This window comes from Netta rufina (assembly GCF_964035555.1).
Source record: "Netta rufina genome assembly, chromosome: 6".
In the NCBI taxonomy this organism is placed as follows: domain Eukaryota; kingdom Metazoa; phylum Chordata; class Aves; order Anseriformes; family Anatidae; genus Netta; species Netta rufina.
The window spans coordinates 15,047,910-15,068,539 of record NC_140129.1 but is presented as its reverse complement, the minus strand read 5'-3'; the positions used below and the strand labels follow the sequence as shown (position 1 = coordinate 15,068,539).

Sequence of the window (20,630 nt, the reverse complement as noted above, 5' to 3'; positions counted from 1 at the left end):
CTACAACACAACACTCACATCGAGCCTTTAATGATTTTCTGTTCCAATCAATCAACCAGCAGAAGGCATTCATCACAAGCTGTTGTAGCACCCTCTGTATAACCACTGCACTACAAGAGGAGACAGTACTGATGACCATCTTCCCCTTCTATAACCAACACAGCACCAGTGTTGCTCATGATTCTTGTATCTGTCCTCTTACCTATTATTCCAGGCTTGCAGCATCTCACACAGTCCTTGCTTTTTAGCTATCAGAGACTCAAAAACAGATTGTAACTGTTGAGGTGTGTCTAATGACGATGAAAGCAGTCTTGCCTGAATCTTCTCAGTCCAGTTTCGAAACTCCCCCTCTTCCATCTGCCAAAAGAAAAATAGTCAGTGTACTGTCACAGGACTTAACACTCAATCCAAGTCACTTCTCCACGCGCTTTGCAGTGTATGTTCTGCTGACGCAGAAGTAGTCCATTACCTCCTTTTGTGCAAACAGATCTTCCATCTTCTCTTCCCTTGTTTTGCTAAAAGTATCCGTTTTCAGAGAAGCAAGGCGATCATCGACAGCAAGGTACACTTGTGACACCCTGTGGACAGAAATGCAAACAGTTAAGCCATATTGCACCAGATGAAAAGGTGAGAGTTAATATTGATGGAATGGGTAAAGGTATAAAAGAAGGATCCAATACCACCCTCCCCTAGAATTATATATACACCTATAAATGTGGAATGTTTAAAATCATCACTTTCCTTCTAAACCATGAACATTTAGCAAGTGTATTATCTACATCAGCAAAAATGGTTTAGTGGTCTTCTTAGAAGTCTAAAATACATATAAGTCAAGGAAGGCATTAAAAATAAAAACTTACTTTTGAGAGAAGTCCTTGAGATCCTGCAGAATAGTAACTTTTAATGGAGCCTGTCGTTTGATGTAGATTTTGGGTAGTGGGACACATACTTCAAGCAGACGGATTGGAGAGTAGCTGAGAAGACAATGCAACAGCTTTTCATAACTCCCCATGTAATATTAAGTCTACACCTTTTTAGCTTGTGGCTTTTATAAAAAGGGGTACTTGTCAACATGTCTGGAACATTAGTTACCTTTAGTAGCACATAACACCTTCATCATTTATCTCAGGAAAAAAGTAAAACCACAGATCACATTGCAAAAATGAAGTCCTAAAAGTATTACAGATTAAACAGAAGTGTTTCCCTTCTTTATCATGAATTGTGCCAGTATATTTTTCAGAATATTTCCCATCCCATCCATGACAATGATGGGACCTGCAAAGCCTCCTGCAAACCAGCAAACAATTCTGCATTTGTAGTTACAGTGCAGTCATGCTATCCCATGCTGTACTCAAAGCGAAGGACACACCTGAAGAATCCTTACTAGAGCCATGCACTTCATATATGCGTGTGTGTAACTTCTCTAGCCCTATATATATATATATTATTTATATATATATATATATATTATATATATAAATATATATATATATATAATATATATATATATATATATAAATATATATGTATTTTAAGCAGTGAACCTCACCTGAAAGATGCCACCATCTGATTATAGGAAAAATACTGGTGATAGTCATGGTGAATGGAATGACCACAAGGCTCCACATTGGCCCTTCGAGTGTACTGGTGCCCATAGAATCTCAGCTCGAGGTATTTTGCAAAAGACATAGACCAAGAATCATTGGAAAGGGGAACAACTGGTGTCACCTGAAATCAAAAGCAAAGTGCCTTAATTTCACCCTTCAACTAGGATTAAGGACAGGCTAACCTAGACTGTAATCTAGGTATTTCAATTATCAGAAGCACACACAACCCTGAAAGATACCAAACAAAGACAGTGTTTATACAAAGCTAAGCCCAACACACAGATGGATGCAATAAACTGGATAAGCGACAACTGCTAGTTGATGATAACAGGTGCTTAGTCAGGGGAGTGCAAATACATCCTTAAATCTGGGATGCTGTTTCTCTGCATAGAGATAGTTTCCAGCAGTCCAGTCACCAGCAGCAGTTTCATCGCATGCTTCTTCCCTGGTGATTCTTTACCTATGAATACTGCAAAGCAACATCAGCATATATTTCAACTTCAGCAGTGCTTGCAAGCTTAGAGTAGCCATTTAAACATACCTATTAGCCACAAGCTTATTAGTGTTTACATGAGCATACAGAAATAAAAGGTTATAGAACAGGTATACACACAGCAGCATAGGGCTTGCCTTCAGCAATTACATTAACTTCCTCCAGATATCTTTACATCCAACACCTATGTTTAAGCCAGCATAAGTACGTGAACTGAGTCATTTGCATGGGTAATTAAGATGCTTTAAGTTTGAGGCATTGCATGAATCTTGTTTAATTAAGCTTCATTCTTGTCTTAGAAGGCTCTTAAGATTAACAATAAGTTTGGCCAGAGATGAGTATCCAACTGACAATGTTTTCTTAGCTAAATTAAAGAACAAGTTTCAGATAGTACACAAATCTTGCAACCTTGTGGTTTTTCATCTTTCTAATGAAGATTTTATTTACTTTCTAATGACTACTAAAGGAAGTCTAGACATCACACTGACTCAATACAGACTGTCCAGTCTAAAATAGATTAAAGAACACCAAGTGGTTTTAGCCAATTACTAAGCCAGTAGGCCTCAGCATCTGCCCTTCCCTATATGCACATTCTTCTGATGCTTGTATAGATTCACTGCAGGGAAGAGACAATGCTCTTTGTCTCTTAAAGGGAACTCTAGTTTTTCCATGTGTCAGAAATTTGTTTCCACCACACTATGTCTGTTTCACCCTCAACAGCCACAATTCTACAAGAGTTTCTACAAGAGTGATTTGTAGAAACATGAGAATATCTGTACTAACAACAGGCTTTGTACAAGTTTAGCCACAGCTCCAAGGATAAGCACTTTCTCAAAAATCCACTCTTTCCATGCACGCCCAATCACAATAGGAATACTAAATTGGAATAGCAATAATTCTTAAGCCCTCATCCTTACCTGTTTGCACAGTCTACACCAAGAGTAAGTAAGAATCGTGTGTTGGTACCCAGGAACTGGGGAGTCCAGCTCCTTTAACACAATTTGCACACATCCTTGCCCATGTACAAAACGACGAATGTGGTGAACCATTGGTGTTTCACAGAACATGCTGGGGCACTGGTAGGAAGGCCTTAAAGAGAAAGATGGAAATGCTTATGATCATACATTAGGCACTGCTGAAGAGCTGATTCAACACCTTTAGTATGCTTTTTAACGTCACAGTACTATTTATCTTTACTGTAAAAGTTTCCTAAGCCTTTAATGAAGGCTGTTTCTGCACAGTTTCTTGTACTCTATGAATTTACAACTCTTGCTTTGTAATCCATTCCACTTATTCTACCTTAATAATGGAATAAATAGGCACAAGGCAGAAGTAGGGAAGTAGTGGATGTATTTGCTTGTAAGAAGCGAGCATGAGGAAGTAAAACAGGAACCAGGTTTAAGAGTTTACTACAGCATGCTCATTAAGCAAAGGGAGCAGCAAATTTAGGGTGTAAGCTTTCCTAGAATACAACAGGCTCATGCTAATCTGAATGCACAGGAAGTAGGGTCTATAAAGAAAGTGTCAGTTCAACCTCACTGAGCTGTTAAAGGCTTTTGGTTTGTTTAGAATGAGGTTTACTATTAATTCACCTGAAACAGTAACGCTCCAGAAAAATCCCTAGTGTCAGGTCATTTTTCCCATAGAATTCCATGGTCACAATCCTAAAGCAGAGAAAAAAAATAAAAGCTTTAGAGGGAATATCCTGCCACTGCTGGCTGTGCAATAGCCTTGAAGTACACAGATCTGTACCTTCTGCTTGGTTGTTCTCAGCCCTGCATACCAAAGGCTATTTTTCCCCACCTCTTGACTACTCTTCCCGGTTCCCTGCTGTCGAGTTTGCTAATAACAAGATTTAAGTTCTTACTAGAACAACTTTAAACTTAACATTTAAAAGTGGAACACAATTCAATTGCTCTTTTGAAGATCACGTTCAAGAACACCTAGGCACAGAAGTCTAGGCACAGCTTGAAGCCTTGGATATTAACATTTAAACAGGGGCACACACAGTACATAAAAAAATCCTAGAAATCTTATATAAAATTTAAGAACAGCTTTAAATTTAGTAACAGCTTTAATTTCTCAGAATCTGAAGTGACCAAGCCACTTGAAATGCATAAGTAACAATTTAAGTCTCAATTCAGACATTTCTAACTATCACTGCTTTATACCCCTTTATCACTTCTTTTTAAGAAGCTCAACATTTTTTTTGTTCATTCCTTAGCTTTTACAGAGGAAGATTTAGATTTCCTGTACGAGAGACATCTCTGTATTTTCACCTGAACTAGGTGAAAGACCTGTCCAAGGAGCTATGCTAAAAAAAGTCATAAATTGCAACATAATCGACAAGTTATAGCCCTCTAAGCTAAAACTACAGTTAAAGCTTAACCTTGTTAACTTTATGAGACAGGAAGTACTATATTCAAATGCCACTCTCATATAATACAATTCAGAAGTAGTCTAAGATTCTTCTTCAAGATTTATTTTTGGGCTTGGACATTCTTCTTTGTTTATATAGAGTAACTCTTCCACACACGGCTGCAGTGTCCTTGCTACACTCACATTACTCTGCAGTCAGAAGTCCAACTAACACATTCAGTTTCAGGCTGAGCTTTCTCCTTCATACCTGAGGGATTAGAAAGGCTGTGAAATATTGCTCTGGACCCACCTAATCAGGCAAGATGAAATTTTGGCAACAGTTCCCATTAGAAGATGGTCACAACCTACCAAGAAGTCCTCAAAGAAGTACTTCTATGAAGTGAGCACTAACCTTGCCTTCAGAAACAAAAAAAAGATAACTACACATGCTGTAGAGTAGTAGTTTTTCATACCAGGGGCTAACACAGGCACTTGGAGCATTGCTGGACTGCGCAGAAGAGCTACTGAAGAGAACACAGAGTCTCTGATGGTTTACTGGACTCAGACAATCCACCTGGTAGAGAGAATACAGCTCATTCACTGGTTACAGACACCTCCATCCACACACATAACCAATGACAAAATATTATTCCAATAATTTTATTTAAGTTTAAAGCCCAGTTTGTTCCTTTTCTACAAATTAATCCTAAATTTACCTGAAGCTCAAAGATAATGTAAGTTCTGTCATTTTTTAGAAGCTATAACTAATACATACAATATAAACAACATAACCATATTATTGTGGAAAGGAAAACGGGGGGCCAAAACAGAAATCCAAACCCAAGACAGATGTCCAGAGTCTCCAAGACACTGAATGGTTTAGTGCACCTTGGAGTCAAGTCTTTGCCAGTATATTACACCTCAGTTACTCACTGAGACTACAGGACTTCAAACTTTCTGCCTTTTTCTATAAAGAGATTTACCACTCTGCTGCCAGCATGGAACCATTTCCACTTTTACTCCCTACAGAACTATGGTGTTACCAAATATTTTTGAGGCTAGAGAGCAGCCCCACAGAAAGGAATCCAGGGCTTCTGGTTGATGGCAAGGTGAATATGCATCAATGTGCGCTGGCAGCCAAAAGGGCCAGAAGTATCTTGGGGTGCCTCAAGCACAGCATTGCTAGTTAGTTGAAGGAAGTGATTTTATCTCTGCTCTGCACTGGTGCAGCCTTATCTTGAGTACTGCATGCAGTTTTGGGCACCACAATATAAAAACAACATAAAACTATTAGAGAGTATCCAAAGGAGGGCTACAAAGATGGTGACAAGTCTAAAGGGGAAGACATATGAGGAGCAGCTGAGGTCCCTTGGTGTGTTCAGCCCAGAGCAGAGCAAGCTGAGGGGAGGCCTCATGGCAGCCTGCAGCTCCCTCACGAGGGGAACAGAAGGGCAGGCGCTGAGCTCTGCTCTCTGGGGACAACGACAAGACACAAGAAAACAGCATGGAGATGGAAGTTAAGAAAAAGTTCTTCACTGAGAGGGTGGTCGGGCACTGGGACAAGCTCCCTAGGGCAGTGGTTATGGCACTGAGCCTGGCAGAGTTCAAGAAGCATTTGCACAATGCTCTCAAGCCCCATGGTCTGGTTTTTGGGCGGTCCTGTGCAGAGCCAGGACCCGGACTCAGTGCCCTTATACCTTCCTTCCAACTTAGGGTATTGTTCGACTTTATAATTTTATTTATAAATTTATACAGAACAGAGCACTTTGATCTAGAGCAACAGCTACTCTTACAGCTTGAGAGATTACTGCCTGTGAAGCTACATAGATTTACATTTAGCATCAATTAAAAGGTGATTTCTACTCATGAACTTAGGAGCTGATAGTGGCTCCAAAATGTACAACTGCTACAAGACCAGTTCTGCTACTCTTGACTGACTTTTTTCCTACATAGCTTCCAGTGCGAGAGAAGTCCCAATACATTTTCCCTCAGATGCAAATTAGCAGTGGTCACGGCAGTTTTCCATGCCTTTATATGTTTTTGGTTCCAAGTACACACTCCCTTACATGGAAGTTCCTAACAAGATCCCACCCTTTCCATTAAGAGATTCTCACATTTCTCCAGATCACCCAAACTTTTGCAAACAATCAAATACTTCCATGTAATTACAGCCTACTGCTGTTTCCATGACGCTAATCCCTCTAAAGAGGGCTGAGCATTACACTTTTAGAAATCACCAGTACACGCAGCAGGGAAGTTCAGTTTCAGAAACAAAAGGTTTTTTTTTCCCCCTCCATGTATTCATTTTCATGAATCAGTTGTGTGCAGCTGAGCTGAACAGCCAATGTACTAAACTGATTATGGGCTGATTTTGTACACTTCTCAGGATAAGAGAAAATGGAGCCTCACAGGCTTTACCCTTCTCAGGGAAGTTTTGCAGTCTGTTTTGCTCTCTCATATCTACCTAGTACTTGGTTAAATTGGTTTAAGTGCCCAGAGCACTGCTATCCAAAATGTAGATTTGACCCAGTCACAAAAGCCTCCAGTTTAACATTCAGTATTAAACACTTAATGTTCTCTATTACCAGGAAAAAATAATATAACTGTGTTTTCAGTAGCATAGTTTGAATCTTTACCTTATGAGACCAAGAGGATTCACTCTGAGCCAGTCCTTTCTCATCCTCTTCAATCCTGCAACCAGTTTTTCCAGTAGGGACACTGGACGCATCCTTACTTTGGGCAAAGGGATCTGTACTTCTCTGTAGAATCCTCCCTCCTCTGGCCCGATAGTCAGCCAGCATCCTGGCTAAGCTCTGGCTATCACCTAGATGCTCTGCTATTCTAGTGTTAACCAACTCGTGGGAAGGCAAGATTTGTATAGCCTTGGTTTGTATACTCCCATTCATCCCTTGTAATCCAGAAAGATCCCGCAATAGTTGTCTCTTCCTCCTACTTTCCAATTCCTTGTATTCTTTATTAAGGAGAGGAGACCAATAAACTTGCTCAGGGAAGTATTCTCGGGCAGGGCATCTCATGCCTTTTTCAGTCAAAAGAAATGGTTCACGGAACACCATTACAGGAGAAATACAGAGAATAACATCTTTCAACTCCTGCTTAAAGGCTGCAGAGTAAGTCTTGAGACGATCCTCAGAAGAAGTTACCTCTTCTGTAACATATAAACCACTATCATCCTGGAGAGGGTCTCTGAAGACTCTCATTTGACTCTTGGATTCCTGCAGATCATCTGCCTGTTGAAGAGGCTCTAGTGGCTGGCTATCCAGAGTGACCAAGTGCTGGTCCATGCCATGGAGGGGCAGCAGAGATGTTTCAGGTATTGCAGGAGGTACAGAGTGGAACACTGGAAATGACGAGTCCAATTTGAGGTGCTCCTGCTGTTTTGAGGACATCGTTTCTAGCTGACTGTTTTCTTGGTCACCTCTCTCAAATAATCCTCTTTGTTCAAGCAAGGTGACCTCATGAGATGACACAGACTCCGAGATTGCTGGAAGCTTTTCAGAGGAGAGTTCAATGTCTCTGACTGCTGTGCTGAAATCCTCACCATTGAAGAGGTTCTGTTGTTCGTTTTCATCTCCTGGTTCCTCAATAAGGGAGTGAAAAGAGGTGTTTTTTGTCAGAGTAGGGGGCATAGCAAACTCGTCCATAAGGAAAGAGATTTCCAGCTGGGAATGATAAGCCACACAGACCATGAAGATCAGGATCTCTTTCACACGGGCCAGCTCATACTCTGCAGCACCACACAATTTGATAGTACAGCCCAGGTGCTGGGGACACCCTTCAAAGAACATCAGTGTTTTTGTTTGATCTACAAGGAAAATAAACAAAACCAGCAGAGTTAGGATGACAACCTGCTCTTAGGCGTCTCACACACTGAATAGACTGTAATGGAAACTGGGAGCAAGGAACACTGGTAGCACATTCCAGCTGCAGAAGCTTATATAAAATGTACTGAGGTATTTATTTTTGCAAGCAAAGCATGCTTTTGCTAAAAACTCCTCCTGTTTCACGAAAAAAAAGTCACCGTACAGTCCACAGACCACATAGAATACAATCTGAACAGATTATTCTACAATCGCTGCAGACTTGGGGACAGGGAATGCAGTAGTGAAGCAAAAGAACCATTATCCTCCTTTGCATGTTTACTCATCCTTATGCATCACAGCTTACAAGACTGAGTGAAATTTAGTACTTGGAAGGAGGTAAGGCAGACCTGAAGGAGAAGAGATGCAAAGACTACATTGCCACAAAAACTGCATCCACATTTGTGTGCCAGCACCATTGATGATCTGCCAGGTTACTTCCTTTGAAGACTTCCACTACCTACAGGGTGTTACAGAGGAAAAGGAACCTAGTTTCTCAAACATGTGCAATGAAAAGACAAGAGTAGAGTAGGTAGAGTGCACAGTTAATCGATAAGAATTTGCCTTCTTGAAATGAGGAAGAATTCTTCATGGTGAGGATTGTTAAACTGCTAAACAGCTGCCCAGATTGGTTGTGAAATCTCCATTCTGCAATATTTTCAACATTTTGCTGACAAGTCCCTGAGAAATCTGATCTTGCATTGTAGTTAACCCTTCCTGTTTTGAACAGGATGTTAGACTAGACAATCTTCAGGGCAGTGGAAAGAACCAGTCTAATTAAAATCTGGCATCTTTCACCTTACCAAGAATGGAAGACCTTGTACTTTTTGATGAAGTTTGTGTGCTCAGACTTAGTTCGCTGTAGTTCCAAGATGTAACAGAAGTACAGATGAATAGAAAAGATAATACTTGATAACACAAAGCACCCAACAGTTCAAACCTTGTTAACAAGAGCAAAGCGTTTAGCCTCTTACACACACAGACCAAGACACATTAAGATTTACTCACCGTTGGGCAACTGAAACACTTGCATATAAAATTTATGGCAGGTTCCCAAACGTGGTTTAGTTAACAGTTGATCCATTGACATCACTAAGTCTCCCTGGGTCATTCGACTTACTCTGTCTAGCACTTGCTGTGAAAGTGAAAGAGAAAAAGTAAGAATCTACAGTGCAAACAAAACATTAGTATTTTTTAGATGGCTCTAAAAAAACATGCCAGTACTATCCAGGCAACCTCCCACCTTGTGAGGTAAACTCTGGATTAAATCCAGTCATTCACAAGCACACCCCAATACATACAAAACATAGAAAAGCAGTTTGGCAGTTATTACTGGTGAGAGGGAATATTGTAGCATTTGCTACAAATATGACTCAGAGTTAACTAAAACACAGCCAGGGTACAAAGACCTGCCACCAAGGGCACAGCAGAGAGTAGGTATAGATTAGTGAGGAAAAATTACTTTCTAGATCTGTTTTGTCTCCTTGAAAGCGAAGACCATTAAAAAAAATACACTTCCTACAAAGAAGAGTTAGAGATCCACCACAAGATACGGTCTGATGTCTGACACGAAACGCTCACCGGCTTGACATTGATGACAAGAGTGATACCATGCTCCAGCAGCATGTCCTGCGCGATTCGGGACACAGTCTTCTCAACAAGGACCAAGTTGGGCCTAACGTCAACTATCCGCTGTACATAGTTCTTCAAGAACTCCCTTTCCTGCAGAAAGAACAATGCATGACAATTAAATAGAGTAAACCTGTCTAAAAAACAATTTAAATGCTTAGTATTACTTTCTCACTTAATATATTGACCTTTCCTATGGAACAGGGAAACCAGCTACCCAGAAAACACCATCAGTTTTCCATTGTGCACATTTCCGCACCACCCAGTTTATCAGTAGTTTGCTATATACCCTGATCAGGTATAATATAATACAGCTTCCCAAGTCAGGTATTTTCAGTTGTGTTATTGTGACTCACGGTAGTCAAGTTTTAGAGGTTCTGGGCAAAAGAAAGGTACCACAAAAGCAGTTTGCCATCCAGCAGAAGCTGACCTTTTCAACTGAACTAGTATTTCTGTAGTATTCTCCGCCATATAGGCCTTAAAAGCAGATACACAAAAGCTTATGATCACATTCTGAAGCGGATACTGAAACAAACACAGCAACCAGCAGTCAAAAAGAACAGTAGATACCTCTACATTGTCAAGACAAAGGACAGGACTCAGCTTTAGCTTTTACTGGAAAACCAGCTCACTCTTCAGAAGTAAGTTTTTATATCTGTAAGTCTGTCTATTAAGCACCAAATGAAAGCGGTCTTAAATGAATTTTAAGGAAACAGACAAAGATGGGGAAAAAAAACATGGCCCGAGCTCAGTAAGGCACCAAATACCCAAATTACAAATATCCTACCAAAAACCTGAAAACTGATCCTCAGACTAATTACTCAGAGTAATGCAGTACATTAAAGAGCATCCACCCATTTCAGTGTTTTCATACACAAGCACCTCCCTGCTCTCAAGGGCTGGGCACCTGTTCCAAAGTGACATTTTGTAGTTCATCACTTCATTAGGTTGGGTGTTGTCCCATTTGTTCAAGCTTGACAAAGAATAATGTGGGTACAACTGAACTCTCACTTATACTCACTTCTTAAGTATTTCTCTGCACACTTAAGCCATGCCTAGCTGTGACTTTCTGAACTGTGTGTTCCTTACACAGTCTATCATTAAAAATGAAAAATGTTTCTTAAAATTGTTAATTGTAAGGATCAAGATCTACCAGTATGTGTAATTCTTGATGGCAAAAACCCTCAGAAGACTACAAGTCTGTACTCTATTCAGTGCAAAAGTTTTCCTAGCTAGCTGTTAAAGGAGGAAATCTCTTTGGTACACAATCCCAATAACTAAAGTCAACCTTACATACTGAATAATCAGATGTGCACTTCAAAAGGGTGAATCAGTCTCAGGCAACTTCAACCATGAACAAAACCATGCTCTTACCTGCAGCACTATGGGGTCTATGCAGGTAAACTTGGTTTCTTCTCGATAGAGGTACTCAATTGAGCATTTCAGCAGAAGAATTTTGGGATTTTTTATGCAAGAGTTCATCTAGGAAAGAAACAAAACAGTTAGAAGACATACAGCTGGAAAAGTAAATAGGGAAAAAAACATATCAGACTACCCATCACTGTATTTAAACAGAGGCATCTCAGTTATTCTCTACACCAACTACACATTTTTCTTCTTTATGAGCATGTTACACCCAGTTCTTGGAATTTCACAGCTACTCTCCAGTAAGAGTGAAGTGTTGGAAGTTTCTGCAGTCCCCTCCCAACTACACCAAGTCACACTAACTCTTCAAATACTTTGGAGCCTCCATTCAGATCACTTCTACTTTGACCTCCAGCTTTAAATAAAGTTTCACTTTATTGTACTGTCAAAGATCATGACCATAAAGGTCTTTTTTTTTTTTCAGCTAACCCTTGGGGTAATCATTAGATACATTCTGGAGCGATAGGGGCGGAAAAAATATTTTGCTATACATGCACGAGGAAAGCCTTTTCTCCTCCCTACACTAGAATCTGAGACAAAAGAAAACAGCTTTGAAAAGAAACACATTAAAACATGTTCTCATTCAGGTGCTGTGCAAACTGAAAAAAGCCCATACACCTCCAGATTAGTGAGAAAAGCCTCTAGTGCAAAGGAAGTCATGGGACATGTGTTTCCTCATCATGCACTATAGCCAGCACTCAATTAATCCAGTCCGCATTACCTTTTTGTGGGCAACATTCTTAGTGCAAACAAATCCATTCACCACCATGGAGTCAAACTTCTTTCCACCAGGAATCTAACAGAGCAAAGGAAGCCAAACACTTAGAACTGTTATACATTCCCATAACTTAAATGCTGTAAACCTAACAGAATAGCTATTGTGGCTATTGTGCAAACTTCATCTATACCCTCAATTACCAGATGAAAGACCAGATGCTGTCATGCTGGACATACAACTTTTCCTTTAAAGTCTGGTAAACTAGAAACAACAACATGAAAGCAAGTATTAAGTTCCAGGATCTCCAAGATCCTCCCAGCAAATACATATTTGTGAAATCAAGCACACTCAGGAAGACAGTAAGGGAATGCAAGTTTCTACAGGCCATCAGGAGCATATGCCTTTGCACATACCATTTTCACTAATAATGGACAGGAGTTGTAATGACAAAAGAGAATAAACAAACCTCTACTTACTATTTGAACACAAGCAGTTGACTGGTGTGCCTAGAGTCACAACCAATCGCAGGAGTAATAAACATGAAACAGATTCCTAATGACATGTTTCAGAGAACATTTCTGGTACTGGCATATATAAATACCTATGAGAGTTTTCACTTATGAACATCTGCTTTTTGAAACTGTGCTTCAGGACAGGCAGCATCAGTTGTTGCTGCCTCAAGAGAGCCTACAGAACTGTCAGGAGTGACACAAGGCTCTCCTCATATCTTAACTTGCTTATGCAATGCAAAAATAAGCCTGAGCCTGTGAGCCTCAGTGAGGCTATTTCCTTAGAGGTTAGTTTCACATCAGCCTCTGAGAAGAAACTCTGCATGCCAAAAATCCAGCCATACAGTTCAGCAATGTCATGTCTTTGCCATCTGGCAGACCTAAATGCACTATCCCATAACAATCAAGTTTTCCTCCACAAAAAGTAATTGCAATTAGCATGGGAGGAGTTAAATCCTCCATAACAGGGAATTACAGAGCAATATATTGCTATACAGAGTCTTGAAATTTACTTATCCTGTGTTTAGTACCTCTCCAATCCAAGCATAAAACAAGCAGACGCCCAAAAAGGAAACAAGTCATTACAGAGGTGTTGCTCTTTCCTGCCTTCTGCAGCTTACAGCCTGAAAGAAGAGGCCAGCTCCAGGGCATTAAAACACCTTTCCCAGGATACAAAGTTCTTTCTATACAACTTTTCCTAGAAACCCACATTATCTAAATGCCATGTTGGCCAACTACACCACTGAGCATGCTGAGGGGAGTGGGGATGACCCTTCTCTTCAAACAGCAGGTGCTACCAGCAACTCCATACTTTCTTTCCCTACATTCAGTGTCTGAAACTTACTTTTTTGATGTGGACAAACTGGCGGATATCCATGTCATCATCTCTGTTCTTGACATCAGGCCGTACTGTCTGAACTACCTGACAGACCACAGGTACAATGATATCCCTCCATGACAGGGACAGGGACTCATTGTATAGAAGTTGCTGAAGCAGTGCCATCATGTGGTTGTGATTAGCAGAGCTGTAAAAAAGAAAAAAAGTGAAAAAGATACAGAGCAGAGTTCAACTGAAGTCACCTTTCAGAAGTTACTTTCAGAGAGTGGACTCTCTGGTCCTCTGTTTCAACATAGAAAACCACATGGAAGAAAGCAATCAAAATATACTGTAGAAATGCTGTTTTCTTAATGCAAATTAGTTCATTGTATTGTCCACAGAAGATCAAGTCCTACTGAAAGCTAGTGGAACAGGAGGACTTCAGAAATGGTTACTCAAAATATGCAAATTCTTTTTTCTATATTTTTCTTACAGCAGCCTTTCCATGGCTTGTTTCTCCCCATTCTCTTCCCTCAGCAGATCCAGGTTGCTATGGTGCCAGCCTAATGGTGTGAAAAAGAGTTCTTTGGACTTCTCCTCCACTCTCCTATTGAATAATGACTCTGCAAGAGATAAACGAACCTTGTTAATGTAAAATTTGTTGTTGAATTCCTTCACCTTTCTGAAAGGCTATCTAGAAAATGAAAGAATTTACTAAGACGTAAGTCTAAGCCTCTTGAAAGACTGAGTTTGAGAAGTCATGGTAATAGGAGACTGCAAACAATATCAAGTACAATAGTTGTGAGTACACTGAGGAAAAGAGAATTAGTGAAATTCTTGTACTGGTAGCATACAGCACATAGTTAAGTTCCAGAAGAACAAATTAAGACATGAGAAAACAGAAGTTATATCCCAGTTTTACCCATAAATAAGCAGCAAATTCAAAATACATTATATATTTATAATACACAATCATAATGCCTTTTAGGCTTAGAATATTAGTCACAGGCACTAATTTGATCCACAGAAAACTGTTGCTTTAAAGACCTATACATGTAAGTGGCAGTAGAAAGATCAAGTTAATCCATTCAGGCTGCAGTACAAGTAGCCAAAATATCTTGGTAAAGGTCTTGTTTAGCATGTCTGCCAAACACATTAAAAAAAATACTATGCTACTGATGAACCTTTACATGACTTGTAGCCCTGAACCAAACCACCACCCCCCTTGCTAGTCTGGTGCAGAGTGAGCTGCAAGCAGGCTGGCTCAACTAGCCTAAGCCACAGTATTTAATACAACAGAACTCTCTTTTCTCTCTGAAGTTTAAGAATTTTCTGTAAAGAAAGTAGCAGAAGTTTTCAGAAAATCTCAGCACATCTTCTCATACCCTTTCACCTATCATATACTCTTCAGTATGTTAAACAGGACGCCAACAAAGGCTGTATCCACTAAATACTTTTTTTTTTTTTTTTTTTTAAATTCTAAGCATCAACACACTATTTATTTCTGGTTTTGGAAAGAGAAACCATGTTTCAACAGTGCAGAAGAGTCCCCACTTAGAGGGGGTAACTGCTACTTTCAATCACTGTTTAGTATGCCTTGAAAACATCCTGTGTTTTGCATTACCAAGATTAGAGGTTATTTCATTACACAGTAACTCTTTTCAAATTGCAGAAAACTAAGTTATTTCCCACATAGGTATTATGATATTCCAAATCATAACTTCCCCATTCACATAATGGCTGACTATATTACAAATCTTTTATGCTACTGGTGTGTAACTTCTCATCAGCAAGTATATAAGTCTTCAGAGTTCAAGCTTAAAACAACTAAGAGTGCATGATCTGAATGCAAAATCCTTAATAATAACCTGAGCAGGAATTCTGGAAAAAAAAAAATTTACTTCTTCCACGCACTCCATACTCAAAGTTGTCTGTATAGAAGGTAAGAGGAATTTAAGCTGGGTTTCTCCTTTTACTCCTCTCCTGCAAAAGTTCAGTTAAAAGCTAAGTATTAGTTTAGCCAAAGACTTAATTCTTCTGGCTGCACAGACACTGGGATTTCCCCATTTGTTTCCTTCTCTCCTTTGAGCTCACTAAAATCAAGAATATCAAATGGAAACAAAAATCCCACAAGTGCACCTGACTACAATATTGGAAGGCAGATGATTTTACAACTCACAACTGTGTCTGATCACATTTCATTTCAGAAGTAGTAGTGCTGGTGACCAGAAATCCAGAAAAAAATGAGATGAAGCTTTGAATTGCTCTGTAGAAGGAGTGCAATTAATCCTATCACATCTTTTTTTTGCACAGAAAGTTAGAATTGGTGTCTTATAAATGTTTGTGGGTGAGGAAGTTACAAACAAAAGTGATGAACCCTGCTACTTACACTTACTTTAATAAAATAAAAGGTTGAGTGTTTTTGAATGAAAAATTTGAGAAGTGAAAGAAATTTGAGCTTGTAAGCACATTAAAAAACAACCAAATATAGTCTATATACCAGTTTTGCCACAAGTAGCTTCATTTTCACTATCAAGAAAATATTTCTAAAAGGTCAAAAACCTGTTAAAGAACTACTGAAGAACTTGCATAATTATATTAAAGCACGCACACAACTGCAACATTTGAAGTTTCCCCTTACCTTTAATAAAAGCATCACTTATAGAGAACATCTGCTGCCCTCCGTTGTCAGGATTCAAGTACTCTGAAAGAAAAGAGAAGAGGGAGATAGGCGGAGACAAAAATGACAGGTTATACTGGTATGCCCATATAATTATGATGTACACGCCCACACCAGAAGAAGCAGCATTACTCATGTAAGCGTTTAGTCATCAAGCTGTTGCTAAATCAGTGAGTGATCAAGACAAGAATATCCTCTCAGTCTTGTTCTATCAAAAAGCTCTAGGAAGACAAGAAAACACTATTTATTACTGCAAAGAAAACAAGGAAGCAAAGCAGAGATGAGCACAGACTGAACTAGCCCTTAAAGAGTCTGCTCCCTCAACTGGCACACACTTCTTAAAGATCTGAATACAGTTGTGTCAGGCTGTGAGAAGACACCACGGGAATGTCCAGACAGCAAATGGCCTCCTCATTCTGATCTAAAAATGCAGCTTCCGAAGCCATTCTGATCTCACACTCCAATAAAATATTTTGGTGTTATCTCAGACTCAGTGAGAGACCGGCCTTAAGATTTATCTTGCACAGTGAAGGAAGCAAAGGCAGTTTACATTTGGGAAATCAGACGAAGCTCTACCTACTACACTTCTTTAGCTTGCTAGATCACCACAACTAAAATAGCACAGTGATCTTTCAAGCAGACCGTCTGGCTACACAAATCTTGTTTCCTCTAGAGACCATTAGCCTGTTGTGCATTTAGTTTACTAGCTTCTACAAGGAGGGATTTTAGAAGGAAAACAAACAGTAGCTCCATTTCTTATGCAGTGTGACCATTCATTATCACCTTTCCTGAGGACAGTCCAGACTTACTGCCACAAACAATGCAAAGCCAGGCTTCATACTCCAACAGAAAGCAACATGAAGTTGACAAGACACAAGCAATCACAACTCTGAACAGCAGCATTCAAGAGACCCTTTACATACCACCATTTTAAAGATCTGAGCTTGTCTGCAGTTACCCAGTTTGAAACCACATATTCAACAGATGATCAGTGCTCCAAACTTAAGGGGCACAACAAGGAGGTGCAAGTATCTGTTGCAGCTCAATGGTTATTTGCAGACTCCTTTCACCTCTTGCTTAGATTAAGCATTTAGTGTTAGAAGCAACCTACCTTATTATATAAATTGTCTCACCTTCAGCATTCACCCACAGCTCCACAGATTAGCTAGAAAAAGTCGTGGCAGACTGCCCCTATGCACAAACATGTATACCAACACCTCGAACCCTCTCTACCTTGCAACAGCCTCAGGGCAGAAGCTCTTACTTTAAACACACTGAAATTAGATCTGACTTATAACCCTGCCTGGCATGGCCAAAGCAGGAGTAATCCCTAGCTGAAACCTAACCTCAGTTTTTCTCTGGCCAAAGAAGCAGGTGACACCTTCAAACCAAGAAAACTTCTCAAAAATAGAGCTTCACCTCCTGTAACTTTGCTTCCTTCCACTTGTGTCCCAAGGGAAGCTCCTGACAAGGTAAGAAATCCACACCTCTTACTAGACCAGAAAGATAACACACCAATAGGTGCGAGTGGCTAATACACACAATTGTCACCTCACATCATCCCTATTTTTATCACACTCCATGGAGGGGAAGAACAGGACACAAAGACACCCAGAGGTTCCCATGGCATATTTTCCACCCTGTTTGCAAGCAGTTAGCTGTTAATAAATTATCATATATACTGCCCTGATCAACTTCCCTTCCCCCCCCCCCCCAAAAAAAAAAAAAAAAAAAAAAAAAACACACCTCCCCAGAATATACAAATTCCTAAGTCTAATATTTAAGGGAAGCCAATACCACAATGCACGCAAATTCAAAGGTCTCCAGTGTAAACCAGCAAGTAGCTTCTTAATAGGAGCTCTTTTGGTGCACCTTCTGACAACCGGACTCTAAAAATCTTCTTTCCCTTTCCTAAGTAGATGCTGCTATCAAAAACTCCCAAAACACCTGCCCTACCAGGATCACAGATACTCGGCTGCAAGGACATTTTGAAAATAGTCTCCCATATTGACGACTGTATCCTCTTTGAAAACTGCAATTAAAAGTAACATTTAAAATAAATTGATCCCATCACTAAGTCTCCTCCCCCAATTTAAATACAGAGAGCAGTATCACTTGGTTTCCAATTTTGATACATCCCAGAAAGTACCGTTATCTTTGGGTAGATGATACTGTAAATGAGTCACTATATTCGTTTGTAAGATACTACATGCCAGCTAACTTAGAGTCACTAGAATTTCACAGGAACACATTGGACATTAGTCAGCCTATAACATCACAAGAAGTCCTGCCACTAGACCCAGACTATACACAAATCACTGTTATACACCTCAGCCAGTATATCACAGGCTATTGCTTCAAATCAGCTGACCTCTGACCAGTGAAAATTGCTGCATATCCCTTAATTAGATGAAGAAACTCAGTAACCACTTAGATCAAAGTTAACCCACACTTCTAGCACTGATGTTTTACCCCCTCAGTACTCTCCTAGTGACTGTAATTTACACAACTGTGAGGAAAAGGAATTACTACACTCAAAATGTGGGCATCATCTTCAATTTTGCTTCATTTTTCTAATGAAAATGAAATCACTGTCACCTAGCCTAAAGACAAGGCAATTAGGATGAAATCTAGCCCTTTGCTCTTGACATAATTGGCACAGGGAAGCTACAAACACAGTGCCACTGAGTAACTGTAAGTGCTCTGTTATTAAAATAAACATGTCCCATTTTGTATAGAAGTTTATCTAGTCTTGACTGTCTGAACAGCATCACCGTAATAACCAGCAATACCTTAGAACATACCTTTTGTAGAAAATAGCCTGTGTTTTCAACTTACCCTGGCCAAAAGTCTTTGCTTTCACTCAGACTTCAATACGTTCGGGAACAAAGTTTTTAAAGCCAGATATTTCATTACCTTGTGCAACACACGGTTTTGTCCTATCTAATTTTCGGAAGCCTTCTACAGCAAATATCTGAGTACCTAAGAAATTTCAGTTTCCCTGTTGCCAGGAAGCATTTCCTGCCATTTTAAATGTTGGCAGTCATTTTAAGTTGTTGCTTCCTGGTTAGTTCTTCCCACTAAAGACTGTCAGGATAGAAAGATAAAACAAGACCTGCAATAAGTCCTCTGTACCTGCAAAGGGTACCAATTTTTCCAAAAACTACAGAATAATATTTACCTCTCCACAACGTGTTTTAACAACTGACACCTCCACTTTATCTGAATTCTAGGTGTATTACTGATATTTTTCTTCTTAAGGGAAATCCATTCTCTTAAACGGAATTCTTTCCAGTATTCTACTATAAACTACACTCCTACAGAATAACCTGATTAAGGAACCACACATTTCAGGAATAACTAAAACACCAGATAGCTGAGATCCAAAGACAGCACAGCGCTGTCAGTACATACAATTCAAAAAGCAGAAGTGTCTTTCCTTTCAGTTCCCTCACTACACGTACTTGCCTTCTCTGATGATCTTCTTTGAGCGCTCTGTTGTTAAAATCTTTTTCACAAGAGCTTCAGTTTTGGCTATGAAAAGCATTGACCTAGTTAACAGCTTCTGAGAGAGGTAGGCTCTCTCACGTTTCCCCTTCATCACGTAAAGCTTTTTGCATAGAAAGACCAAGACACGTCCAAAACCAGGATTACTGCTCTACAAGTCTTTTAACGCTAGCCAAAGCCAGTTTCAAAGCAGCTGACTACAGCCTGTTTTAATGCCAACACACGCTGATAAAGATAAACCTACTACAGCTGTAAATTCATAGGATACTGCAACACACCTGGGCCTTGTTCAAGCTCTCTTAATCCAACATCTCTCTTTCCTAATAGGAATTCCTTGTTACATTTTCCCTCTCCACATTTTTGCTTCCCTTGTAGATGTATTAATTTTTCATTTGTTTAGGGCATGAGCTGGAAACAAGACAAAAGGTACCATTAACAAACTGTTGTCAGTAGTGCTGACAACTCTCCCTATTTTAAGTCATTGTGATCAACTCAAATTTCAGAATTCCTGTGATCCTTTTTAAGGAGAAGGGGAAATTTAAAAAAAAAATCAGTTCTTCTAGATATATTTTTAGCAAATAACAAAAGGGTGACTTGAATAACTACTGATAAATGCTCCCTCTAATTTTCCTCACTCTCCCTCCCTAAATATCTAACATACATAGCAAGTCAGCAGGTAGTATTTCTTCTCCCTCCTTCTCTTCAGAGAGAATTTCACAGTTTCAGAGAATGCAATCTGTATGTAAGCATAAAGCTAAATCTTGTAAACTGATCCATGTTAACAGAAGAGACCTGCTAGACTTCATGGAAGGATGAACTCATTAGAAGGAGTTCCAGTTATTTAACACTGGATCATCTTTTAAAGTTGGAAATTCTGTAGGGGGGTGTTATGGGAGTGGAGACATAATTAAGAATAAGAAACTCCTCAGAAGCACTAAAGGACAAAACTTTGCAAAGTTGTTGTAACTTGTAAAGAAAGAAAGCAAAGACATCAATTGTCTTTGACATC

General features: G+C 39.6%; 1 protein-coding gene across 5 annotated transcripts in view; it reads right to left on the bottom strand.

The window, feature by feature from the left end:
• The window catches only part of PIKFYVE (phosphoinositide kinase, FYVE-type zinc finger containing), a 61,533-nt gene that overhangs the window by 14,953 nt on the left and 25,950 nt on the right, over nt 1–20,630 (bottom strand). For all 5 annotated transcript variants that reach the window (XR_014618576.1, XM_084289432.1, XM_084289433.1 and 2 more), the window contains 15 exons: nt 16,076–16,138; nt 13,928–14,057; nt 13,462–13,642; nt 12,112–12,186; nt 11,340–11,447; nt 9,918–10,058; nt 9,345–9,471; nt 7,095–8,281; nt 4,932–5,032; nt 3,693–3,764; nt 3,018–3,189; nt 1,550–1,728; nt 861–974; nt 470–578; nt 203–357 (listed from right to left, as the gene is read on the bottom strand). Coding sequence is in view for 4 of the 5 variants with exons in the window: in XM_084289432.1 (XP_084145558.1) it covers nt 203–357; nt 470–578; nt 861–974; nt 1,550–1,728; nt 3,018–3,189; nt 3,693–3,764; nt 4,932–5,032; nt 7,095–8,281; nt 9,345–9,471; nt 9,918–10,058; nt 11,340–11,447; nt 12,112–12,186; nt 13,462–13,642; nt 13,928–14,057; nt 16,076–16,138 (2,914 nt within the window). In the remaining variant the exon portion in view is untranslated. The remainder of the gene's footprint in view (nt 1–202; nt 358–469; nt 579–860; nt 975–1,549; nt 1,729–3,017; nt 3,190–3,692; nt 3,765–4,931; nt 5,033–7,094; nt 8,282–9,344; nt 9,472–9,917; nt 10,059–11,339; nt 11,448–12,111; nt 12,187–13,461; nt 13,643–13,927; nt 14,058–16,075; nt 16,139–20,630) is intronic.